This window comes from Cyclopterus lumpus, chromosome 17, assembly GCF_009769545.1.
Source record: "Cyclopterus lumpus isolate fCycLum1 chromosome 17, fCycLum1.pri, whole genome shotgun sequence".
In the NCBI taxonomy this organism is placed as follows: Eukaryota; Metazoa; Chordata; class Actinopteri; order Perciformes; family Cyclopteridae; genus Cyclopterus; species Cyclopterus lumpus.
The window spans coordinates 18801681-18825078 of NC_046982.1; the positions used below are offsets into that span (position 1 = coordinate 18801681).

Genomic DNA, 23398 nt, shown 5'->3' on the forward strand with positions numbered 1-23398 from the left:
CGACATGTTTTGGAACTGAGTTCAAACGACTTTTCACTTTTAGACCGATACATTGAAGCCACCACGACACAACCGGAAGATAAATGAAAAACATTAATCGATTTATCAGTTGGCTAAAAAAAAAGAAGAAAAAAAAAAGATATTTATTCAGCAAAGCCTGAACCCGCATACACTCCTATTAAGAAGTTGGAATATTCTTTGTCTTATACAGTTATCACTTGTGAGCTAGAAATGAACTGCAGCCACTACGAAGTCCTCTCAGGCACTGATAAACAAATAAGTAATTGTTAGAGTTATGCTAATACAAGGCAATACATGATTAAATCAAGAGGATACATTATACATTGCTGTGTGTCCAAGGCATGTTTCAGAAGCAGTTCGATCGTTCTTCGTCACTGACGACCACAAGGAACCGTGTGAAATTTATGGAAGTAGAATGTTTTTTAATGTTTAAATATATGTATTCATGTCTCAAAATTTGATTTGCATGCATAGTTTTTGAGAACTGCTGCATGTTCTTATAAAATAAGAGTTATTCTACTGCATACATTATTCATGACAAATAACTTACTTATAAAATGTAAAAAAAAAAGGAAATAAGAAAAAAGGTTTCATAGGTTTCAACCCTCGTGGTCAGTAGTAAATATTCTGAGCATTAAAGGTATTTTGATTGCCAAGTGATTGTCTACAGATTCCTGTTGAACTCTGGGTAATGTAGTTGGATGAATCAATTTGGTGTCAAGTGAGTGTTGTGAGCGGTTTACGTTGTCGCAGCGGTGGCCGGAGAGTTTTGAAACTACAGGCGGTCAGTTGTAATATACATAAAAAATGTATAACAGGAGGTTTTTCTCCATGTTCTACTGGTGAAATATGTATTGTGCTGCAGCTATACTGGTCTCCTCAATGCATTTTTTAGGGATGTATTCAGGTTTGCAATTAGGGAAAGAGTCAGTTTGGAAGCATTTATGTCAGACGTGTTTCTGCACATTCAATATATTATTATCATATCCAAGAGTCTGAACGGTGCAGTATTTTAGGAAATTATCAGTGTGAATATTTTGTGACTAATCCAGACAAATGTGCCATCTACGAAGCATTCGTAAGCAATTTATAGCTATTAGACGGTTTAAACACATTCTAGTTTTGTTAGCAGATGTAAAGACATTTTAGGTGCATAACCACATAATGAATGATTGATAAAACAATACAACACAGCTGTAAATCATTTCAATACAAAATATAAAATATTAATTTAGTTTTAATTGCTAATCGTATTATCCTATTAATTATACACTATTTAGCGGTTTCGGTCTCAGTTTCCAAACCGTTAAGCCCGCACTATTATCAATAAAGTTGTCCACAAACGTCCTTTTTTGCTTACAAATAAGTTAGAGTCTGAATAACACTTAATACGTGTTTATATACTATTTAATAATATGTTTGTATCTAAAAAATGTGATTAGGTGATAAAAAGTTGCTTTGAAAAGAAAAAATGTAACTACAGCAATTGATTAGTGCTGAGATCAGACTACACAATATGTTTGAGTATCGTAATGGACCATTATGGACCAGTAGGTTAATCAAATATGCTCTGACCTGACGTGTTGAATGTTGAACAAAATGGATAGATAAATAAATAAATATGCAGTGAAATGTGCAGATTGCACAGAAGAAGAAAAAAAAACCTCCACGTTCTCCAGTGAATTATTTTCACTTTAGTTTCCTCTCGCTCACAGTAACCTGTGACAGGTCCCAGGTGCCTCATCAGTAGTCTTTCACTATGACGCACTACGCAGTCGGCACCCAGCGCTCATTTTTTCGGGCCATTGTTTGGTTGATATCGTGTAGTCTGAACTCTGCATTAGGCTGCGATGATCTGATTAAAGTAACTTCCGCCTGCATTTTTTTTACAAACCGTTTTGAATGGTTGATGTTAAATTCTACAGAAAAGAACAAAAATGGAAACATTGTTTTCTCACACGCCCCTCCCCCACCCACCCCTTCAACAGTCTTCTGTGACCAGAACACCCCCAGCCTCCCCTCCACATGTCCTCTGTCACCCCTCCTCGTTCCCATGCCGATTGTACTCGTCATCAATCAGTGGCGTCTCAGGAGATTGGAGAAGAATCCAGGAGAGGCCGGCTTGGTCTGGGCATCCTCTTTGGTCTGGGCCTTCTCCTCTCCCAGCCCCAGCTCCCCCTCCAGTTGCTCCAGCTCCGACTGGTCCAGCAGCTCAAAGTCCTCCACCTCGCTGTCCGACTCCTCGGCCAGCTCCATCAGCATGGTGGCATCGGGGGGTCTGGACCGCTCCGAGTCGGAGCTCAGCGCGGCGAAGCCGACCGCCGCTTCTATCCTCTCCTGCATGGCGGCTGTGACGGCGGCGGCAATGAAGTCGCCCGCCATCTGGTTGACCAATTTGAGGGCTTGGTCGGCGGGTTGGTCTTTGTGAGGAGGGGGCGCATGCCTGGATTTGATCGGCAGCTGAGGCGAGGGGAGGCCGAGACTGAAGTCGTCGTCGTCGTCACCGTTGGTCGTTGCCCCGTTGTCAAGTGAGGGGAATTCCAGAAGGCCTCCAGTGAACGCCTCTTCTCTGTCGAGGTCTGAGAGGCAAAGAGAAAAGATTGTTTAAAAAGGGGCATGGTAATAATAATTTGATGAGCATCATGGGTTCGGTGCATGTGCTTGGTGCTACCAGGTTAGCCTTCGTGCTAACGGTACCGGGTTAGCGAGCTGAGCAGCAGCTCATTTGTCAGCGTTTTTTTTCCAATTCTTCTTCGTTACGAGCCGTTGTCTGTGTTCAGTCTTGTCTGTTGTCGTACAAATGCCAGTGCTGCATAGGCTCATGTCTGTGATCAATCACCCTAAACTACGACATACAAATGGGGGTTCTTACAACTCCAAAAAATGCGTTTTAATAGAAAAACAAGTACAAAAACGTACCCTCTGAGTTCTCAGTCTGTGGTGTGTGTCCTTCTGACAGGTTGAAAGTGCCATTGTCCGTCCACGTCACATCAGACACCTCAGTGTCCGACACAGACATTTCCTTACAGACTGTGGAGTCGAGCTGCCGGAGGAAAACACACAGAGACACATTTTAGAGGGCAGAGACGCAGATGATGATCTGGGGGCAGAAGTAATCTAACTGGATGAGGATAAATTATAATGAAGCAGTAGTTTGCTGTGTGCACTATGCTTGAAGGCCACAGGATGCAGATGCCTCCTAACCAGTAAGGACAGCTGTCTTCTTGCCAAGTCCTGTAAGAAGTCTTTTGGGTCTACGAGTGCAACACAAGGTCCACTTGCTGCAAAGTTTCTGGAATTACTTTAGTTGTGATCAAACTGCATCAGCTGATGAAACTTGGCTAAAAAGTCTGGGAAATGTCAAGTAAGTGGACTTTTGTTTTGCAGTCTCAAGTCCTTATTTTTGTGTCCAGGTCTCTATTCTCAACCTACAGTCCTTCTAGCATGATGGCTCCTCCCTCAGCATTACGGCCACTTTATTAATAAAAGGATGACGTAAATGGTCCGATGTTGCGCCTTAGTGAATGTACTCAGTAACCAGTTTAGCTTGAAGAGCAAATTCAGTTTGGGCCTTCATGCTGATGTGGATCATGTGGATTGGAGTCAACACAGTCAACAGATGCATCATGAGATTGAGATGAGGGACCGACCTTGGGAAACATGGAAGAGAGGTCCGACTCGATGCCTTCTTTCTCAGTCTGAGCCTGCATGATTCTTTTCTCTGACAGGAAGAAAACATGGATGCGACTGATTTAGTCTTCTACTCCAATATGGAATACAAAGAGTAAAGAAGAAGGATTGTTGGGGCCATGATGTACGGACATAATGCACAACATTGTTATGTTTGAATATCTGTAATGCATATCTGTAATATATATATATATATATATATATATATATATATATATATATATATATATATATATATATATATATTCCATCTGCATCCACTTCAAGAAAAGGTTTCCATCTGCTGTTTCATTGCTCTTTTATTAAAGTGAAGTGTTTTACATTTCCAGTAAGATTGAAAGAAATAGAGGCCAAAACTTAAAAAAATATATATAATATATTGACATATTTCATACACACCATGGTTCTCTTTGATTTTCTGAAGGAACTCCCCAATGCCAAAGTCCAGCTTCTGCAGAACTGGCTCCAGCCACAAACCAACCTCGTGAAATGAGATCAGAGGCCACAGGAAAACGCCGAGAACTGCAAAGAAAGACAACAAGATAACAAACATATGGCACAATACGTATTTTCTTTTCATAGAAAACCATTATCATAACAAAAAAACATGTAAGAGGCACGACTCCATTAAGCTAGACAGTAAAAGTGATAGAAAGAAGACGATGCTTTCTTTGAAGGTGTGAAGGATATTTAGAATACATAGAATATACGTCTCTGGCATGATAGAAATGTGCAAAAATGTACTCACCAAGAATATATAAGATAATAATCCCTGGAATGTAGCGTCCTAAAACAGCAAAGAAGGTGCATAAACTGCAAACTAGCAGGCAAAACTAGAAGAGACAAAAAAGGACACCTTTAGTTATCGTACACATTTAGTACCAGTTACTTTACTTACATTTTGGAAAACATGCTTAATCCTGAGGCCTGAAACCACAAATTGTTGTATTCACATTTATATTTGTGTACAGATTAAACATATTAGTTACATGTTTGAGCTTTCGAAAGAGCCGGGCTGTGCGTTTCCCTCAGCTTGCAGTCTTAATGCTAAGCTAAGCTAATCGCTTTCTAGGTCCATACTTAGAAAAACACACAGACGTGAGAGTCGTATTAATTCTCTCAAAGTAAGCAAATAATAATTTTCCTGAAATGTTGAACTAGTCCTGAAAATGTAGAAATGCGACAGACGTAGTGGGGCTACGTCGCTCTTCTCCACCATGTTAAACTCCAGTATTCAGAAATGTGTATCTGAATGGACAAAATGACCAAAAGTCAAGACAACCACATGTTGTGATAACTCAGTGAAGAAAGTTCCGATCAGTTCGGAGTCATCGGTCGACTCAGCCTCACCTTGCCAGGGTTTTGCTGTTTGAAAGCTGATGTCTCCTGGAGGAAGAGTTTGATGGAGTCGCTGAGCTGAGGTCCAGTCCCAGACTGGCTGTCCTGACCTGAGTCTATGATCTCCCAGCTACAAGAAAAGGCAAGAGAAGCAACGCTCGTCATCTTAAAGAGAACTCACCATGACAGTGTAAGCTGCCAGGGCTGCACCATTTATAAAAAGATGCATGGTTGGCCATACAGGTGTCTGAAAGGCTTTGTTTAACGACAAAGATAATCTTTCTCTAACCTCATTTAAGTCTCAAATGTCGTGTGCTTTTATTCTTAATTTTATGATTTTTTATAAATTGCTATGCAGATGACTCAACTTTACTACTGCAAAACTCAAATGTAAATGATACAACTTGTGAGCTTGTAAACTTTAGAGTTGATGGTGTTGATCATAATTGTAGTGCTCGGGGCTAATATCGCCTCCCTATCACTCATTCACATCCTCTATTCTGTCAATCTCCACATCTGCTGCGCCTCTTTTTTGTCTCCTTCAGCCCTCTGAGACCATCTGTCCTAAAGGGGTTGGCAGTTGCTCGGTGTAGAGTTTTTAAATTGTACCTTTCTCTACTTGTATTGTCTTTGAATGTGCTTTATAAATAAAGTAACTTGTTGGTACGTGTAGATGGTCAGCATGTAATTACTGATATGGTATGTCGTAACTTTGCATTAAAAATAGTCTTAACATTTGACTTGACCATGAGGGGGATTGAAGAGGTTTATTTGGAGGCTTAGAATTATACTGGTTGAGGGTCATTGATCAGATTTAGTCAAAGAAAAAAAAGCCCACCCGATGCAATGTCATAGTCTAAATTAAGAAGCCCGCTATAAAACTGGCGAGATGACTTAATAGACAGGTGGCAGATGAGAATTGAAACGTGAACGTGCTTTCCGTGCTGTGTTTCTGCCTGGCCACCTGGTGAGGTATGACACTTTCCCCAAAAAGCATTTCCTGTTTAAGCTCCACTGTCAGCCCTCGTGCTCACGTCCCATAAAAGCGCTATAAAAATAAAACCCGTGTGGCTCATGTGGAAGTCATGTGCGATAAATAGATAAGGGAGTGAGGCAGCCAAAGTCACGCTACCTCCCTTAGCAAAAACAAAGTCTCTACGAATATGGATTTGTTATTATTCAAGAACAATACATCACTTTATGTTTTTGAAGCATGCCAAAGGCTGAAGAAACAGGGGCAAGGTAATTGCCTCAACGCCTTCCATCAGATTCATTGAAAATGTACTAAATTGGAGTCCAACGCAGGATGGGAACTACGTGACCTGTGAAAGCAGCTGTCGTGGAAACAGCTGCTGGGAATTCACCGCTGAGTTCGGGTTACCGAACAAGTTGCCACCCGTGAGCGCAGCTGTGAGGTTCCTTTGCTAATTAGGAAACGTGTGATTCATTTTATAAGAAAATGTACTTTTCCAAAAGAGTTGTCCACTATTTCAGGAGGGGGCTTAAGCTAGGGTTAGGGGATCTGATCACATGCTGTTAAAATTACATAATTATACGGTAAAACTGTCATTAAAAACTACAAATGTCAATCTCATGGTGGAAAAGTTAGTCAATGAAGTCATTAGAATAGAGCGCTGCAGGTTAAAGTCCTAAAACCAGGAAATGAGTCCGCAATTTTTCCACTTCCAATTCCCTAGTCTCAAAATAAATTAGTTTTAGGTTTGGGTTAGATGCCTGAAATGAGTTCTATGGTTAACACACACTTAAGAAAAGTATCCCAGTAAATACCACTCTGGGAAATGTGATGCTTTTAAAAAGGCAGTTGCTTACAAGTGGCAATATGAAACTATACTAAAAGTCATCACGCCGTTTCATCTTCAATTTGTTTACCCAACCGTAAATGTCTGTTCATCATTTTTGAGCCATTCGATCTTGTAGCTGTCAATTCATACTCTGGGGACCATGAATGTGTTCACCAAAGTTCGATATTAGGACCAAGGTGGTGGACTGCCCAACATATATTACTGCTGTTCCCATAAAGCCACACCAACACACTGGCTACCAGCTTCAATCTAAAACACACTACAGTTTGTAATATGTAATCATGTGTCTACCAGGCTGCAGACACACCGATATCTTATATACACCCACCACCCCTCCCACCTGACCCAAACACCCAGCTCAGTCTCACATAACCCTGATGACGAAAGATCAACCCGCTGCTCCCCTACTCGACTTCCAGGCACATGCTCTTCACAGGACGCTTTCCAGGAGAAACATGATGGGTCGGACACGTGACAGTGACACCTTGAAGCATTAATAGCAGTAAGTGAGAAAGAGGATTGGTTTCAGATTGTTTTCTCAGAATTGAACACAGGAGATGTGATTGATGGATTCTATGTAGGGATGATTTAAGAAGAATAACATCTGAATACGCGTGGGGTGAAAGTCCTGATATTCTTCAAGCCCTCGTGTCACAAGCTGTCTGAGCTCCACGAACACTTTGAATACCGAGAAGGGAAAAGATCACATTTCAACGCTCCGGATCATTCACCGCCATCGGCCACTGGTGTGTCCATCAATCAGTCAAGATGGGTTTTCACTAGACTTCAGGAGAACAACGGAGAAGAAAAAAGTCCAACTTTCAACATTGGATCTGGGAAGGAGGGCGACGGCACCTCGTGAGTAGCCGTCAGGCAGATGTCACTTTTTACCCGACCAGTAAGCTCTTGAAACAACACAGGAAGCAACATGTCTGAGCCTCTAACAAGCCCGGTGACGGCGCTTTTGAAAATAGAGCGAGACAAACAATGCAAGGAATGGCGTCAAAAGCATCCACAGCTCTTCGCTTGTGATTGGGAGCAAGGGGTGTAAATATGTTTCCCCACCTGTATGTGTGGGTACATGCCACAGAAACTCTGACTGAAGCAACTAATACCTGTTTATGTTCTGCGTACAGCCAAATATACAGTGAGCTGACATTAATGTGGTGAGAAAGCAAAGTCCCAGCTGAGCTACAAGTAATACAAGCCACAAGTGTTATGGACGGATGGGGAGCGGTGATGCAACATTGTGTACGGCTTTTTTCATCTGTTTGGACTGAAATTAGGAGTCAAACGTGCCAAATAATTTGAGCCAATTTCACTCGTCATGACTTGAGGTCATACAACTCGTAAATTCAACTATTAAACTCGTTGCGCAATACAAAAACAAACAAATACGAGATTGCAGTCGTTAGCATTAAAAGGTTCAATTCACCCAAACCACCACATGAAGAAGAAATATATATTTTTCTCAGTTACGACATCTCTTCTCATTCTTTAGTTAAAGGTAGGTAGGGATAACTGAAATAATTGTTTCTGGAAAGACAAAAGTGCAATTATTTAAGCACCATGAACTAATTTCTATTTCCCTCCATTGTTTTGGCACAGAAGAAATCTTTAACGCGTTTGTATCTGACAAATAAAACCCAAACTACTATATGACAAGATAACAAAAGAGAAAGTGAGAATAGAAGGGGAAAAAAGACCCGTACAGACCCAGATCACACACAACTCCAGTCATACCTCAGTCCTGCCCCACGATCTTCAGGAGACATCTCAAGACCGTTGGGTAATTTCAGAACACTATTAAAAAGGCAGCCAAACACTGGATAGTCAAGATGATAGAGACTTGTCTTTGCGCTGAAAAAAACCGAAAAATGACAGCACAAACTCTGGGTTTTTACGTGCCACGCGGTGAGAGAGCAGCTTGTGTTTATCCTCAATGAAGCCCCGGTTGGAGTATTTCAAGTGGCCTCTAAAAATAACCTGGTCACACTGCATTCCAACTGGCAGCAATCAGGAGGACAGGGGATGGGGTTAAGGGGGGTAGAAACAACAACACCCTCCAATCCACCACCGCTCTCAACACCACTACCATTCCCAACAACAACGTCACAAAAATACCAAGAACCCCAGTACCAACGTGACCACCACCAACCTCAACCCCATCACCACCAAGAACCCCAGCCCTACTACCATTACCAACCTCAACCCCATCACCACCAACAACCTCAGCCCCATCACCACCAAGAACCAAAGCCCTACTACCATTACCAACCTCAACCCCATCACCACCACCAACCTCAACCCCATCACCACCAAGAACCCCTGCCCTACTACCATTACCAACCTCAACCCCATCACCACCAACAACCTCAGCTCCATCACCACCAAGAACCCCAGCCCTACTACCATTACCAACCTCAACCCCATCACCACCAAGAACCCCTGCCCTACTACCATTACCAACCTCAACCCCATCACCACCAACAACCTCAGCTCCATCACCACCAAGAACCCCAGCCCTACTACCATTACCAACCTCAACCCCATCACCACCAAGAACCCCAGCCCTACTACCATTACCAACCCCATCACCACCAACAACCTCAGACCTACTACCATCCCCAACAACAACCACACCACAAAAATACCAACAACCCCAGTACTACCGTGACCACCACCATCAACCTCAACCCCACTACCATCCCCAAATTCACCACACCACACAAATACCAACAACCCCAGTACCACCGTGACCACCACCAACCTTAACCCCATCACCAACAACAACATCAGCCCTACTACCATTGCCAACAACAACCCCACCACCACCAACAACTCTGTGAAAGGTGCATAATAAACATAGACATAGAATAAAACTATATCTATATATATATATATAAATATATATAACAAAACCAAACTTGGTTTTCTAAAACATATTGTACCCAGGTTAACATTTCCCCACAAATTTCAGTTTCAGATTTAAGAAAATTAAATGTCCAAAAATACTTCTGGAGCAGGAGATTTCTGACATTAAAACAGGTGGACGTTACTACACGCATACTTTCCTGGAAGTTCAAGTCATGTTTCGACACTGTGACTGTGTTTACGACCTGATCGCGTCATTTGACTCTCACGGCGCGTTTGTTGTGTTGTTTTCTACCAGTCGGTCTCCGTCCAATCAAAAGGTTTGCTCTGAAGCACACCCCCAACCCCCATCTGTGTCAAGTGCTCTAATTGGCTGGATTGCTTCAAGTCACACCTCTGAATCAGTTGAAGCAAAGGAGAAACAGCTGAGTCACACACACACACACACACACAGAGCTCAGGTTTCACAACTCTTAAGGCACTTTGTGTTTGTTGTGGAAACAAACAGCAGCACAGCGAGTCTTTTCTCGAAGCCACTAGAAACAAAATATCCATATATTCAAGTCACGAGACGTTTGTCCACATGTAAGAATGACGTGTCTTTTTATATTCACACTCGAAGATGATGGTCAGGCTCTTTATGTGACGCAGGTAACTTTATCTATTTAGGTCAGGATCTCATTTTCCTGAAATGTAAAAAGGAAAAACACAAAAAAAAAAAAAGAAAAGACAAATTACTTCTGTTTCATTGCCCTCCAGGATACAATACGAGTGTTTTCTGATCTCATTAGTCGGTTACAAATAATGAAGTTAAAAAGTGATTAAAATGTTTTCTAACACGCGGTTAACACGGTTACTTCATTAGGTTTAGACAATGCAAACTCCTTAATTAGCTTCAGTGAAATAAACATCAAGGGTTTGGTTTAAAACGACGACAGAATTTGAACAAAACACGAGCGTGTTGAGACAACAGAAGTACTTAATTGACACGGGACACAACCAGCAGTCTCTTGTGGTACATCCAAACCTTAGCCCTGTCGCCCGATTTAAAACTTATTGCTGATGCATTAAAAATCCAAACGTAATCCGCAAAAATAATATGTAATTTCGTTGTATGGGAAAGTAATTTTTAGGATATGGGTGTCGCTCCTAAATGAGTGTGCACATCTGTGTCCGTCCAAGGCTAATTAATCGCTCTGCGTAATATTTTTGGGTTGCCAGTTAAGTGCCTGTTTTATAGTGCCATTGACAGCCTGCTAGCCTGTCTTCACTTAACCGGACGCGAGGGATAACACAGCATATTCATATTCATCCTCCCTTTCATTGTTTCTGTGGACGGTGCGTTTGTCTCACAGAACTACCAGAACACACACACTGCTGAGTACCTCGCCGACACTCCGCCGCCGCTAAGCTGGCCGACAGCTTGGCGAGTCATCCTTCTGTCCCTGACACACCTGTCGGAAATCTACACTTCACTCAGTGCAGCTCTTTAGTTTGATATTATCTGATATAGCACACACACAAACACACACACACACACACACACACACACACACACACACACACACACACACACACGCAGAACAGGGAGGGACAGTGCTGGCTCAAACATCACAGCTGTCAGCAGCTAATCTCCCACAAGCCATTGCCCGAGACTTTCTCTGAGCCTGTACAAGTACCCACAAGACACCTCTGACAGACAACAGCAGGTGACAACAACACAATCTAAAACCCCCTGCTGGTCAAATGTCACAGAGAGAGAGAGAGAGAGAGAGAGAGGGGAAGGCCGAGGGGGTAAAGAGAGTTAATTAGTACTAGATATGCAAATTAGGTGAGAGGGTGATAATGAATGAAACTGCTGCTGGTCAAACTTCAACCAGATTAATGGAGTTATACTTTAAAATAAAATTATACATTATAGATGTCATCAAAGTGTTGGAACCCCTTTTCACTGCTGGATCAATTTGACATCCTACAAACACACATTGTCGACCCTTCTGTCTGAAATAGCTTTGTTTTGTTCTTTATTCTTTATTCTTTATGCCCGAATGTCTCCGAGTCGCCCCTGACCTGGACTCACTCATCGGGTATATAACTCCGATGTTTTGCATCCAGCCTGGCGCCCACAAATCCCCATCACCTCCACTGAATCCCACCGAGCCTCCAGGGCTGGCATCGAGTAACGGCTCACCACCTCCATCCCCCCCCCCCCCCCCCCCCCCCCCACACACACACACACACACACACATACACACATACACACACCCTTTCAAAATGAGGCCTGGTTGAACTTCTCTAATCCAGACAGGAGCTGTACGTGAGAACGCAAATGTCAAAATGAGTTGGACCATTGAAGAGACCTTACGGCGTCAGCCTGTGTGACGTCCGATTGAGCCCACGTGTGAACACAGCCGGTCCACGTAAGAGAGAAAGTAAAACAAGTCAGCAGCTTAATTCAAGTGTTGCATCAGCGGTCGCTCCAGACAGCTCGTATTGTTGAAAAATCCAATATCGTGATATTGATTGACAAAGATGATCATCAGTAACGTGGATGTAGTGACAAAGCAAACCAGCCAGAACAGTCTGGTAAGTTTAGAAAATGACATCAAACTTTTACCGTTATGTTTTTTAGCACGAGTCACATGACTCGTGCTAAAAAACTCGAAAACTTCAGGTGATCCTCGTCAAATAAATTCACTCTCGAAAAAATCTCAAACTCACTTCTTCCCCCGTCACAGTGTGTGATTTTTCTTTTCTTTTCATTCTTTTTTTTTTTTGTGTGTGACTTGAAACTGAGCCGTCACATGGTTTCAGCTCTCAGAGGGGATTAGATCAGACAGCCATGTGTGACCAATCAGCTCCGCCAGTGCAGTGCAGATTACGGGATGAGTGTCCAACGCATCCGAGCGATTTCGGATGCAAAAGGGTCTTCGTCAAGAGTTTTTAGTTGTAGAATCATTTCACAGAGAAAGGGTCAAATGTTGGTCTACGCTGTAACTTTACATCCGATGTATGTGCGATACCCGGAAGGCTTGTTGCCGTGGACAAGAGCCGTGATTCAGGGTGCTTTGTCCATGAAATGGGGAACGAAACTTCGAGTCTCTCTCAAAGTGATCAGCTGTTTGTCGAGTTGGTTCTCCTCAAACCAAGCTGATGGAAACTCACCGAACTTGTTTCAAAAGTAATTTGCTGAACAATTAAAACGGAAACACAATGATGGAAAGAGTTCTACATCCAGATTTGTAAACATATATTTCCTTCTCCATTAATGACAACTAATTATGGACGTGGGGTGACGGAGCCTTCTCCATATCTGCCCCCTCCCTCTGGAGCTCTCTCCCCAAACTCATCCGGGACTGCACTGATCTTTCCATATTCAAATCGCAAATCAAAACCCACCTGTTCAGAACTGCTTTTAATGTGTGATTGTTTGCTCCATGTTTTTATTATTTTTATTTATTAGGGTTCGAGCAACTGACTAAGTCCCTATTTGTTTTACATGTATTTTAGTTATTCCTTTTTTTTTTTGCTTTTAGGATGTTATAATTATGTTTTGTAAAGTGTCTTTGAGTATCACGAAAAACGCTAAATAAATTAAATGCATTATTATTATTAATAATGTATAGCCTAATACTCGATTAACAAAAGATGAAATGCAGTATTGTCTTATTAAACTAACTGATTTGGGCATCTGAGTTCAAATTACCCAGACTACCCTTCAGCTAGGGCTGTCACCATATCACATTTTCCCTCAACGATTATTGTGGCCAAAAGAATTAATATTGTCACAAATCTATATCACTCTTTTAACTTGGTTTTTTGTGCATTTTGTCTCTTTTTTTTGTAAATTAATTTCAATCAAAATACGAGAGTATGAAGATGGAGAGACTCCAACCAGAACTGTATGAAAGAGAAGAACAATTATACGGATGGGTAGCGTTTGTGATATCAATACCTCGTTTCTAAAATATCCCGGTCGTCGTCCGTGTCGGTTTGGGGATTTTCTCACCTGCTGACCGTTGAGGATGTTTAATAAATGAAAAAAATATTTTTGAAATGAACCACCGTCTAATTATTCTACTTTAATGTTGTTGTTTTTTTTCCGATTTCTTCTTTTCCGATTAAGTTAGACAGTGAGATAACCCAGAGCTATGACCCCGCCCACCAACCGTTCTCAACCAATGGGATGATCCCTGATCCCAGACCTGCCTTTAAGATATTTTTCTAGAACTAAAACCAACACCAAACACACACACACACACACACACACACACACACACACACACGCACACAAACATCCCCTTCAGATGCCCTTCGTTGTCCTACCTTGCCGTCATGCTGCGCCACAAGTGAGCTCCTGTGGGAGAGAAGAGATCTATTATTCAGGAAGGTCACATCAACGGAAAACGGCATAATGATGAGAGAAGGAATGACAATATAGAACAATAATATAAAACAGGTTTTCATGGAAATTACACGTTCATAAACACTTAAAAAGCTGCTCATAACTACATAATGCTTTTGTTAACGTATCAGTCAAATGTCCCTTCATTGGAACTAAAAGTACATAGAAGCATGTGGACGTGTTGGACTTCAGAGTACTGGAGGCAGGTTTTCAGACGCAGCTTCTTCACGCCGTCTGATCTGCTCAGATGGCGTGAAGAAGCAGCTCTCTGGGTGTCTTCTATCAAAAGATCACCGTTCCAAATTCTGATTAAATATCAGTGGAATGAATAAAAGCCTCGCTGCGTGACTTCCAGGAATGTGCACAACAACAAAAAGATTTACTTTTAAGTGTTTGAGATCACTGACACATTCCCTGCTCTCCATCTGGATCATACGGCCGTATATAAGAAGTGGACGTAGTAAACGACCATATCTGGACTGAGGAGGAGGGACGTAGAGACGCAGTGTAGTCTCTGGTAGAGACCTGTCAATCACCTTGTAGCCCCGCCCTAAAGCATACCCTGCTTTATGGTCTGTTTGACTCAAAGTGGACCATAATTTACTAAATGTAAAATGCAGCTTTAACACATGAAGCATAGACTTCTATACAACCAGAGGAGTCGTCCCCTGGTGGTCAGGAGAGAGAATGCAACTTTAACACACAAAGCATAGTTTGGTGATACCTGTAGATCTGGACCTAGCGAAGTCTCTGGCGGTCGTCATGACGACCAGCAGAGCCATCAGGACGATCAGGAGGCTGTAGGTTCGGAAGGAGCTGAAGGCCACGAAGCTGAAGGGAAACCAAGCAAAGATTTCACTGACGTGAGACTCCAATTTGTCAACGGCAGAAAATATTCAGATTTTGATATTTTGTATGTCATCTTTGCTGTTTTTAACTTCCTTAATATTTGAATATCAAATTTTTTTCCCCAGCATTTCAATGTAAATTAAATCCTATTTAATTCTGTTATTTTCCTATTTACTCTCGCCATGTCAGAGGAGAAATTACACACGGTGAGTTTTTCTTAAAGCTTATTCTGGTTGTTTGCATACGTCTGTATTTTCAGGCAAGAATTACCAAATAATACATTACAATAAATACAATTTGTTTGTTTTTTCCCACGGTAATTATGTTGTTCAGGGACGAGGGGGATACAAATGTAACTGTTGAATAATCATGTGAATAAAATTCCAGGTTGCATTGGATGAATTTGGAACCGTGATCTTTTAAATTCCGAAGGGCTCAGGAGGTAAAGCGGTCTTCTAGTAGTTTGTAGGTTCCTGGTTTGATCCCCAGTTCCTCCAGAGAGAGTGACCAAGTGTCCTTGAGCAAGACCGTTTTGCACCAGTGTGTGCGAGTCTGTGATAGTGTGAATCCCAGCTTGTGTTTGTAAAGAGCTTCAAGTAGTCGACAGAATGAAAAAGCTTTGCATAAATGACGACCATTTACCTGCCAATTGTTAAAATACAGTTACACTTAAAAAGCTAACATAGTTGATGATTTAAAGGCTGATTCCAGTCTCCAAATAGTTAGTATTTACCCACTATTACATTATTTTATTCCTGAAAGAGTGGTCATTTATTTTTATATGTGCATGTTTGGTTTATATATATATATATATATGGTTGTATGTCCCTACATGTGCCCTCGATGGACTGGCGGCCTGTCCAGGGTGTCCCCTGCCTTCGCCCTATGTCAGCTGGGATAGGCTCCAGCGCCCCGCGACCCTAATGAGGATAAGCGGTATTGAAAATGGATGGATGGATGGATGGATATATATATATATATATATATATATATATATATATATATATATATATATACATATATACACGTATATATAAACAATTGAAAATAATTATAAACAAAAGGGATGAACAGAGTAAACTATTTAGAAACCTCAGATTTTTCAATGTGATAAGATATTAAAACAATACCATTTATTTTGTCGTTATGAAAATAACTGAAATCATTATATGCCCTTAAAAATATGATTGGAGGAGCCATATTATACATATATAAAGATATTTAAAGAAAAAGAAAATTAGAATATAAGAAAATAATGTCCCAATAAGATATCTTAAATAAAGAGGGGAAAATAATATATATATTTATATTCATACATATAAAACAGGGAATTTATTTTATGTATATCTTTTAGAGTTATCAGGATGGGAGTCTGTGTGCGATGTCCTGCGTCATGACGCCTACCAGATCACCGCGTTGGCTGCAGCAAACAGCGCTAAAGTCCTGCACGGTCTCTGCCTCCAGCTGACCAGGCCGGTGAGGCGACACCCGGCGCCGCCCGGAGGCCTCTCCTCCCCGCAGTGTGCCCCGCTCGGGGGCCCCGGCGGCCCAGCGGCCGCCTCCCCGCAGCCCGCGGTCCCTGATTCCCGGCTCCCCAGCATTGGATCACGACGCTCTGCCGCTCCGCTCCTCGGCAGGAGATCCGCGTCAAGTTATCCGGGTGGTTTTTTTTGGGGATGATGGCACTTCCGGTGTCGGCTTTTCAAAATAAAAGGCAGCCCCGTTTGGAACGAGAACTGTAGCAATAAAAGCAGATGGACATTACATAAAGCAAACGGTATTTATTAACTAAAGTATAATTATATTGTTAATAATGTGAACATAAATAGGAGAGTTAAGGGTCTAAATACACTGCATTCAACAATGGAATATTGTTTATGTAATTGTAAATCAATTAAAATGTCCCTTTGTTGCTGTAGTTATACACAAAAACATCTGTTTTCATACTATGCCCTCTTTATTGTGAAGTTTAAATTCTCCACACTTCCTGTCTTGTTCACTTATTCACGTCAGCTGGTGTTTGTTTTGTTTTGGTTCAAAGTCATTGACGTCAGGCTTGTGTGCACGCGTTTGTGCGTGTGTGTGTGTGTGTGTGCGTGTGTGCGTGTGCGTGTCGTGTAGCCTCTTGTTATGTTATATGCTATATGTAAACTACAGAAATAAAAAACAGATAGATAACATATACACATCTTCCTCAGCTGTAATGCTGCTCAGTTCGAGCAGGAAGTGTAAAGTAATAAGCTTTAACTCCTAATAAATATAACTTTGATAGTACAGTAATGATGAATTTATTTTTGATTCATGTCTCTGATAAATACATAATTGTTTCCCCAGGTTTACAATGTAGAAATAAAAAATATTTAAAAAAATACAAATTAGGTTCAAACAACAATAACATTAATTTAATAAATATTTTCTGTATGTTTTAAATAGGAAAATAACAGAATTAAATACGATTTAATTTACATTGAAATGCTGGGGAAAAAAACATGTGATATTCAAATATTAAGGAAGTTAAAAACAGCAAAGATGACAAACAAAATATCAAAATCTGAATATTTTCTGCCGTTGACAAATTATTTATTCGTGTGGTTGTTCTGGTGTTTTCTGCTCGGCTGTGAGAGACCTAACATCAATCTTTTGTTATCAGGATAAAAAAATCAAACAAAAATGTACAAACCTGTTACACAAGATTCAGATTGTTATCAGGTACGAGTGATGAGTTAACATTTTAAGAATGCAAACTTTATTCACAATTGCTGCCATTATTGCATGTGCCAGTTTGTCGAACTAAATTCACAAAAACCTCCATTAGCGACGAACGTTGAGGTCTTGGTCAGACCACTGTGACTTGCAATGAGCAGATGTCATTTCATGTCCTCCAACGATTAATTCGACAAACCCCTCTGCACACATGACGGAGTCAGAAAGAACCCGTCTTTGGGGAGTAACGGCGAAACGAAGAACCACAAAGAGGCGATGACCCATTTTACTCTGCACTGACTGGCGGCCTGTCCAGGGTGTCCCCTGCCTTCGCCCTATGTCAGCTGGGATAGGCTCCAGCGCCCCCGCGACCCTAATGAGGATAAGCGGTATTGAAAATGGATGGATGGATGGATGTTCTGGACCCGAATCAAGATCAGAAGCTCAGTGCCAAACCGTGATCTCCAACAATGACCTGCTCCACTTTCCAACAGCGAGGACGCTCCTTCCCTCCTTCACTCCTTCACTCCTTGACTCCTTCCCTCCTTCACTCCTTCACTCCTTCACTCCTTGACTCCACCTCAAGCTTCTCTTCTCTCCAACACACTTACATCTACAGTCAGTGGGTTCGACAAAACAATCCCAACTCAAGGTCCATTTATTAGCTTTCAACTGTTTTACAATCGTCACATCTGCGGTGGTTCTGCTAACTACAGGTTCTGCAGTTGCTATGATTGTCATCTCCAAGGTATATACCTAGAACCATCTGTGAGAGGTTACACCTGTAACCCCCCTACCAGAGGTTCTACGAAGAACCCTTCAATGGTGTAATAGTTCCACCCAAAACCCACCAATCCAAAATGTTTTAACTTTCTCAGGGGGCCAACAAGAACCCATCCAGAGGGTGCTGCCGAAAACCCTATTATATTCCAAGGGTTTCATCTAGAACCCACGAGGGAGTTCTACAGAGAACACTTTTATATTACAATGGTTTCATCTAGAACCCACCCAGGAAGTTCTGCCAAGTACCCCTTTATATTCCAAGGGTTTCATCTAAAACCCACCAAGGGAATTCTACAGAGAACCCTTTTATATTACAATGGTTTCATCTAAAACCCACCCAGGGAATTCTACAGAGAACCCTTTTATATTACAAGGGTTTCATCTAGAACCCACTCAGAGGGTTCTACAGAGAACCCTTTTATATTACAAGGGTTTCATCTAGAACCCACTCAGAGGGTTCTACAGAGAACACTTTTATATTCCAAGGGTTTCATCTAGAACCCACCCAGGGAGTGCTGCCAAGAACCCATTGATATTCCAAAGGTGTCATCTATACCTGTACAGGGTGTTTTACCGAGAACCCTAAAGGTCTGGGCCTGATGTGGCTCAGAACAACCCTCAACAGTCCTGGTTTACAATCACAGTTTTGGGCCGTGTGATTTGAGAAATCTTTGAACATCAATACTTTCAACAATCCTTGAAGAACTCTTTCTTCCAAAAAGGGTTCTTGGGATGTAAAGTGTTCTTAAATGAACTCTCAGTCGAGCAGAGAAACCTTTAAAAAAGAAAAAAATGGTTCTTCATAATAAATGGTTCTGGGTAGAACCTCAGCTCTTCAGAAAAAAACATTTTTTCTATGATTGTGATCACATGGAAGACGTGAAAATCACACTCTTGCTCTTATGTTAGACATTTTGAGTTTATTAACAGATGTGATATTCATGTTTTTTTGCAATTCTGTGAATGTTGGATAATCCTTTGTTAATTTTTGAAGTATTAAAAATGTAAAAAATAAAATGTACAAAACAATTCAGATGCAGTAATGTTAGTACATCTGAATTTAGATCCGTAAAAACTGAGATTTGAAACACATAGAACACACTGTTACATCCATTTGTTTGTATGTTTTCAAGCATGCAACACACAAGCTCACACACACAAAGATGCAAATGCACACTAATTTATTGCACACACACACACACACACACACTTAAACATTATCGTGCAGCCACTTACTCATTCATGTTTTGTTGCACACACCATTAACAGAGAACAAGTAGATGTTAGAAGTGTGTGTGTGTGTGTGTGTGTGTGTGTGTGTGTCTGTGTGTGTGTGTGTCTGTGTGTGTGCGTGTGTGTGTGTCAGCCACTAATTGGACTGAATTTCACTGAGCAACAAAAGATCAGGCTCGAAAATTCCAGCTCTGGTTTGTACAGGCTTTGCTTTGTTGTCCCTTCGCCTCTGTTTGTTCTCTTCTAATGCTGTGTTAACAGTTATCTCTCTGACCCTCTCCCTCTCTCTCTCTCTGATGTCTTTCTTTCTGTCTCTCTCACTTTCTGTCTCTCTCTCGTTTCTTTTTTTTTCACGCGGCCCATGAAAGCCTTTTTTTTTTTGGTGCCCCAAACGAAGCACCGTTACCCACCAACTGCTCAGAGGCAGAGAAACCCCAGAGGCCAGAACTCACCAGGGACTTCCCCTCATCAACTTCCAAATCTCTCGCTCTCTCTCTCTCTCTCCGACAGGCACACACATACACACACACACACACACACACACACACACACACACACTGCAGGAGCCTGCTGGACTGCCACAATGAACCCCAGACCTTCAGTGGAGTGGACCGTTGTCACCGTCTCCATCTATGGGAAACTTGCCGTCTCCCTCGTTGCTGAGCCTGGACCTGAGCTTTTTGCTGAATCTTTCTGTTGATCTCGAGGCGAGAGCTCTGGGGTTAGCATGGTGATTGAGCTGCAGAGCACCGAGGACGGTGGCAGCGGCGGTGGCGGCGGCCGCGGCCACGTGGACATACTGAGCACCGATGAGCTGGAGTGTAAGATCTGCTACTGCGCCTACAACCTGGGGAGTCGCAGGCCGAAGGTGCTCGAGTGCTGCCACCGTCTGTGCGCCAAGTGCCTCGCCAAGATTCTGGACCTGGGTGAGTCGCCTCCCGACGCCGTGGTGTGCCCGTTCTGCCGCTACGTTACCAGACTGCCGGGCCAGGCGGTGAGCAGCCTGCCAGACGACTGCAACCTGGCGGCGGCGCTGGCGCTCCAAAGCAGGAATCAGAGGAACCTCCACTTCCACCAGGAGGCGACCACAGAGCTGCTCCTCAGCCCCGGGCTCCTGAGCTCCCTCATGGGTAGCAACCCACCTGTGACATCGCCTTCCTCCTCCTCGTCCGCCTCCTCTTCTTCCACCACCTACTCCTCCATCCGGGGCTCCCCTAACTTTGTGGTCATTACCATCATGGAGCCGCCGCCGCCGCCACAGTTGCCCGCTCCCACCCAAGACCTCCACCTTCACCACCAGTCGAACCGTGGCTACCGCTCATCCAGCCTGGACTCCATGGCGTCCATCACGCAGAGGTGGACGGTGTGGAACTGTGCGGTCCTCCTGTGCCAGACCTCGGCCCGGGCACTGGTGTGGGTGCTGGGGCTGCTGTACTTCAGCTCGCTGCCCATGGGGGTTTACCTGCTCATCATGCAGAGGACAGCGCTCGGGGTGCTGCTGGTGAGCATGGTTCCCGCCAGCCTCGTCATGATCATGGTCTACGGGTTCTGCCAGTGTATCTGCCACGAGCTGTGGGACTGCATGCCACCGTAACGGGACCAGATGAACGGGCAACGCGTTGCATTGAATATGCTCGACAATGGGGTCTCCAGAATTTACTAATGGGGATGTTACTGTGTAACTGACCACTTCAATAGCGGGAGGGGAAAGATGCTCCTTTTCTTTATTGAAGAAGAGAGCGAGAACATTATGTACAAATGGAGCTAACAGTTTGGGGCTTTTCATCGTTATACATGTGGATTTGTGCTTTGTTTAAGCTTGGTAGCTGACTAATTACCCAATAGAGCTCTAAAATGTCAGATTTATCTCAACCTTTAATGCCAATTGTGGTGGAATCTGCTAGATATTATGCGTAACAGCCGACTGTTGTAGTGAGAAACCTGAAGGTATTTAAGCAACCTGGAGGTATTTAAGCTATCAATAATGACTGTCTGTGACACCTGTGGATCTAATTTGTTTCAGATTGTGTCACAGCCATAAACGTATCAAAGTGAACTTCAACGTCATGATGTCCTGGTGGTTCTTGAGCTCAGCATTAAACTGTGAAAAACACTTTTTATGCACCAAAAAGGGAGATAATTATGTTTTCTCACCACATATTCATTAATGAATATGAACAACAAGATATATGACAGTTTGCTCCTGAAATTCAACAGATAACAGATTTCTTTGTTAAAGCCGCAGAGCCCCTTTATACTGTTGACTCGTAGAGAATGGTTGTAAATCATCTTTTTTCAAACATTTTGAGATTTATGTCATGCAGGTAATTTGTAGATTTAGTGAAATTGAGATTATTGTCATTATTATTATTATTATTATTATTATTATTATGTAGGGGAGCCTTGGCACCACTACAGCTTGTTGCCATGGCACATTGCCCGAGAGACCCACGTTCAAACCCCGGCAGAGTGCAAGGATGGGAAGGCGGTGAGGGATCACACCTTTATTGCAGAAAAATGGGGGGAAAGATGTCGAAATAAATATTCACATTTGTATCTATCTTACAACAAATGAAAAGACAATTCAAGTAAAATCAGGAAATACTTTTGAAACCAAATTATGTTTAATGAGGATATTTTCAAAAAGGACTCAGTCAGGCTTATTTTATTGGACTAAGTAAACAGGGGAAGAAATGAAACCTTAAAAGTGATCAATGAGATCTTACGATCCCTTCTAAAACATGTTGGGAGCCAGTGTAAGGACACAGGTGTGATATAAAACCTCCGGCAGCCGAAACAATTCTAATTAAAAGAAATCTCAAATCGCCTTAAGCACATTTTCTGTCAGCCGGAGAAGGACGTCAGCATGAGTTCAGTTGACACTGCAACACTTTGCATGACTCACTTCTCTCACTCTGAGCGGTGAGGTCGAGCCAGAACCACCAGAGGTAGCTGTGACAGCTCTCCCCTCCCCTCTAGTGACACCAAGAAAGACTGATCATCCTCCACTGATGTCACCCACAAAAAAAACTCACAAACTTAGAAAAGAAATAAACATAAAATGTGTGCGATGTTCCAGAAGTCTTTTAAAGCCAGACACAATCCTCTTCACATGAAACCCTTGTGGCTGTCAAGTCCAAGAATAACACAAATAATTTGAAATTCAAAATAAACTGTCACGCTGTGATTGCGACATAATGTCTGAATTCCAGAACGTCCCACAAAAAAATCTGTTCCTCCCACTCTCTGTGTTTGTGTATATGTATTAGTTGGTAATTAGCAATCAGCTTGTGAAAATATGCACCATATAAGTACAAGATCATCTGAAATAAAAGAGGCTTTAAAAAGCTTGATGTTTTGATTTAAGACTATAATACAGATTCAAGGTTTTCCGTGTAGTTTTCTTGTAAACTAACGTGTTTACATCCAGTGTTTCTCATGGTGTGTATCTTTGAGGTCTAACCAGGTCGATGAATGCATTTCCATCCTTATGAAATATTAAGCAACATTATGCAAAACCAAACTTTGTTAAACTGCGCAACGTTTACATGGCAAACAGTCTTCCTCTTAGTTAGCACGATGCTAAGTTTCTACTTTTTCAAAATTGTTTACAACTTATTTCTTTTGCTTTTATTCCTCAATATTTTTCTGCGGCTCCAAAAAAACCGACAGACTTGGC

General features: G+C 42.1%; 2 protein-coding genes across 3 annotated transcripts; one reads left to right on the plus strand and one right to left on the minus strand.

Moving 5' to 3' along the window:
• Positions 1-1384: 1384 nt before the first annotated feature.
• retreg1 (reticulophagy regulator 1) lies at positions 1385-16657 on the minus strand. The gene is made up of 9 exons (XM_034554693.1): positions 16405-16657; positions 14876-14982; positions 14073-14103; positions 5062-5179; positions 4460-4544; positions 4111-4233; positions 3672-3742; positions 2941-3064; positions 1385-2600 (listed from the first exon to the last, which is right to left on the minus strand). The coding sequence occupies exons 1-9, from the start codon at positions 16599-16601 to the stop codon at positions 2098-2100; spliced, it is 1359 nt and encodes a 452-aa protein (XP_034410584.1). The 5' UTR covers positions 16602-16657; the 3' UTR covers positions 1385-2097.
• On the plus strand, positions 7096-21855 carry rnf182 (ring finger protein 182). 2 transcript variants are annotated; one of them, XM_034554697.1, is made up of 2 exons: positions 7096-7374; positions 20230-21855. In XM_034554697.1, the coding sequence occupies exon 2, from the start codon at positions 20447-20449 to the stop codon at positions 21311-21313; it is 867 nt and encodes a 288-aa protein (XP_034410588.1). In that variant the 5' UTR covers positions 7096-7374; positions 20230-20446; the 3' UTR covers positions 21314-21855. The 2 variants fall into 2 exon arrangements, with proteins under 2 accessions (XP_034410588.1, XP_034410589.1); XM_034554698.1 differs by lacking the exon at positions 20230-21855 and adding an exon at positions 7454-10469 and having other exon boundaries at positions 7112-7374.
• Positions 21856-23398: the final 1543 nt, after the last annotated feature.

Excerpts from the sequence above, each read along its gene's own strand:
- retreg1 (XM_034554693.1), bottom strand. The coding sequence starts at position 16,601 with ATGCTGGGGAGCCGGGAATCAGGGACCGCGGGCTGCGGGGAGGCGGCC. Across the intron at positions 5,180-14,072 it reads TGGCGCAGCATGACGGCAAG|CTGGGAGATCATAGACTCAG; the intron begins GTAGGACAACGA and ends CTTTTCTTGTAG. Across the intron at positions 3,065-3,671 it reads TCTCTTCCATGTTTCCCAAG|CTCGACTCCACAGTCTGTAA; the intron begins GTCGGTCCCTCA and ends TTCCTCCGGCAG.
- rnf182 (XM_034554697.1), top strand. The coding sequence starts at position 20,447 with ATGGTGATTGAGCTGCAGAGCACCGAGGACGGTGGCAGCGGCGGTGGC.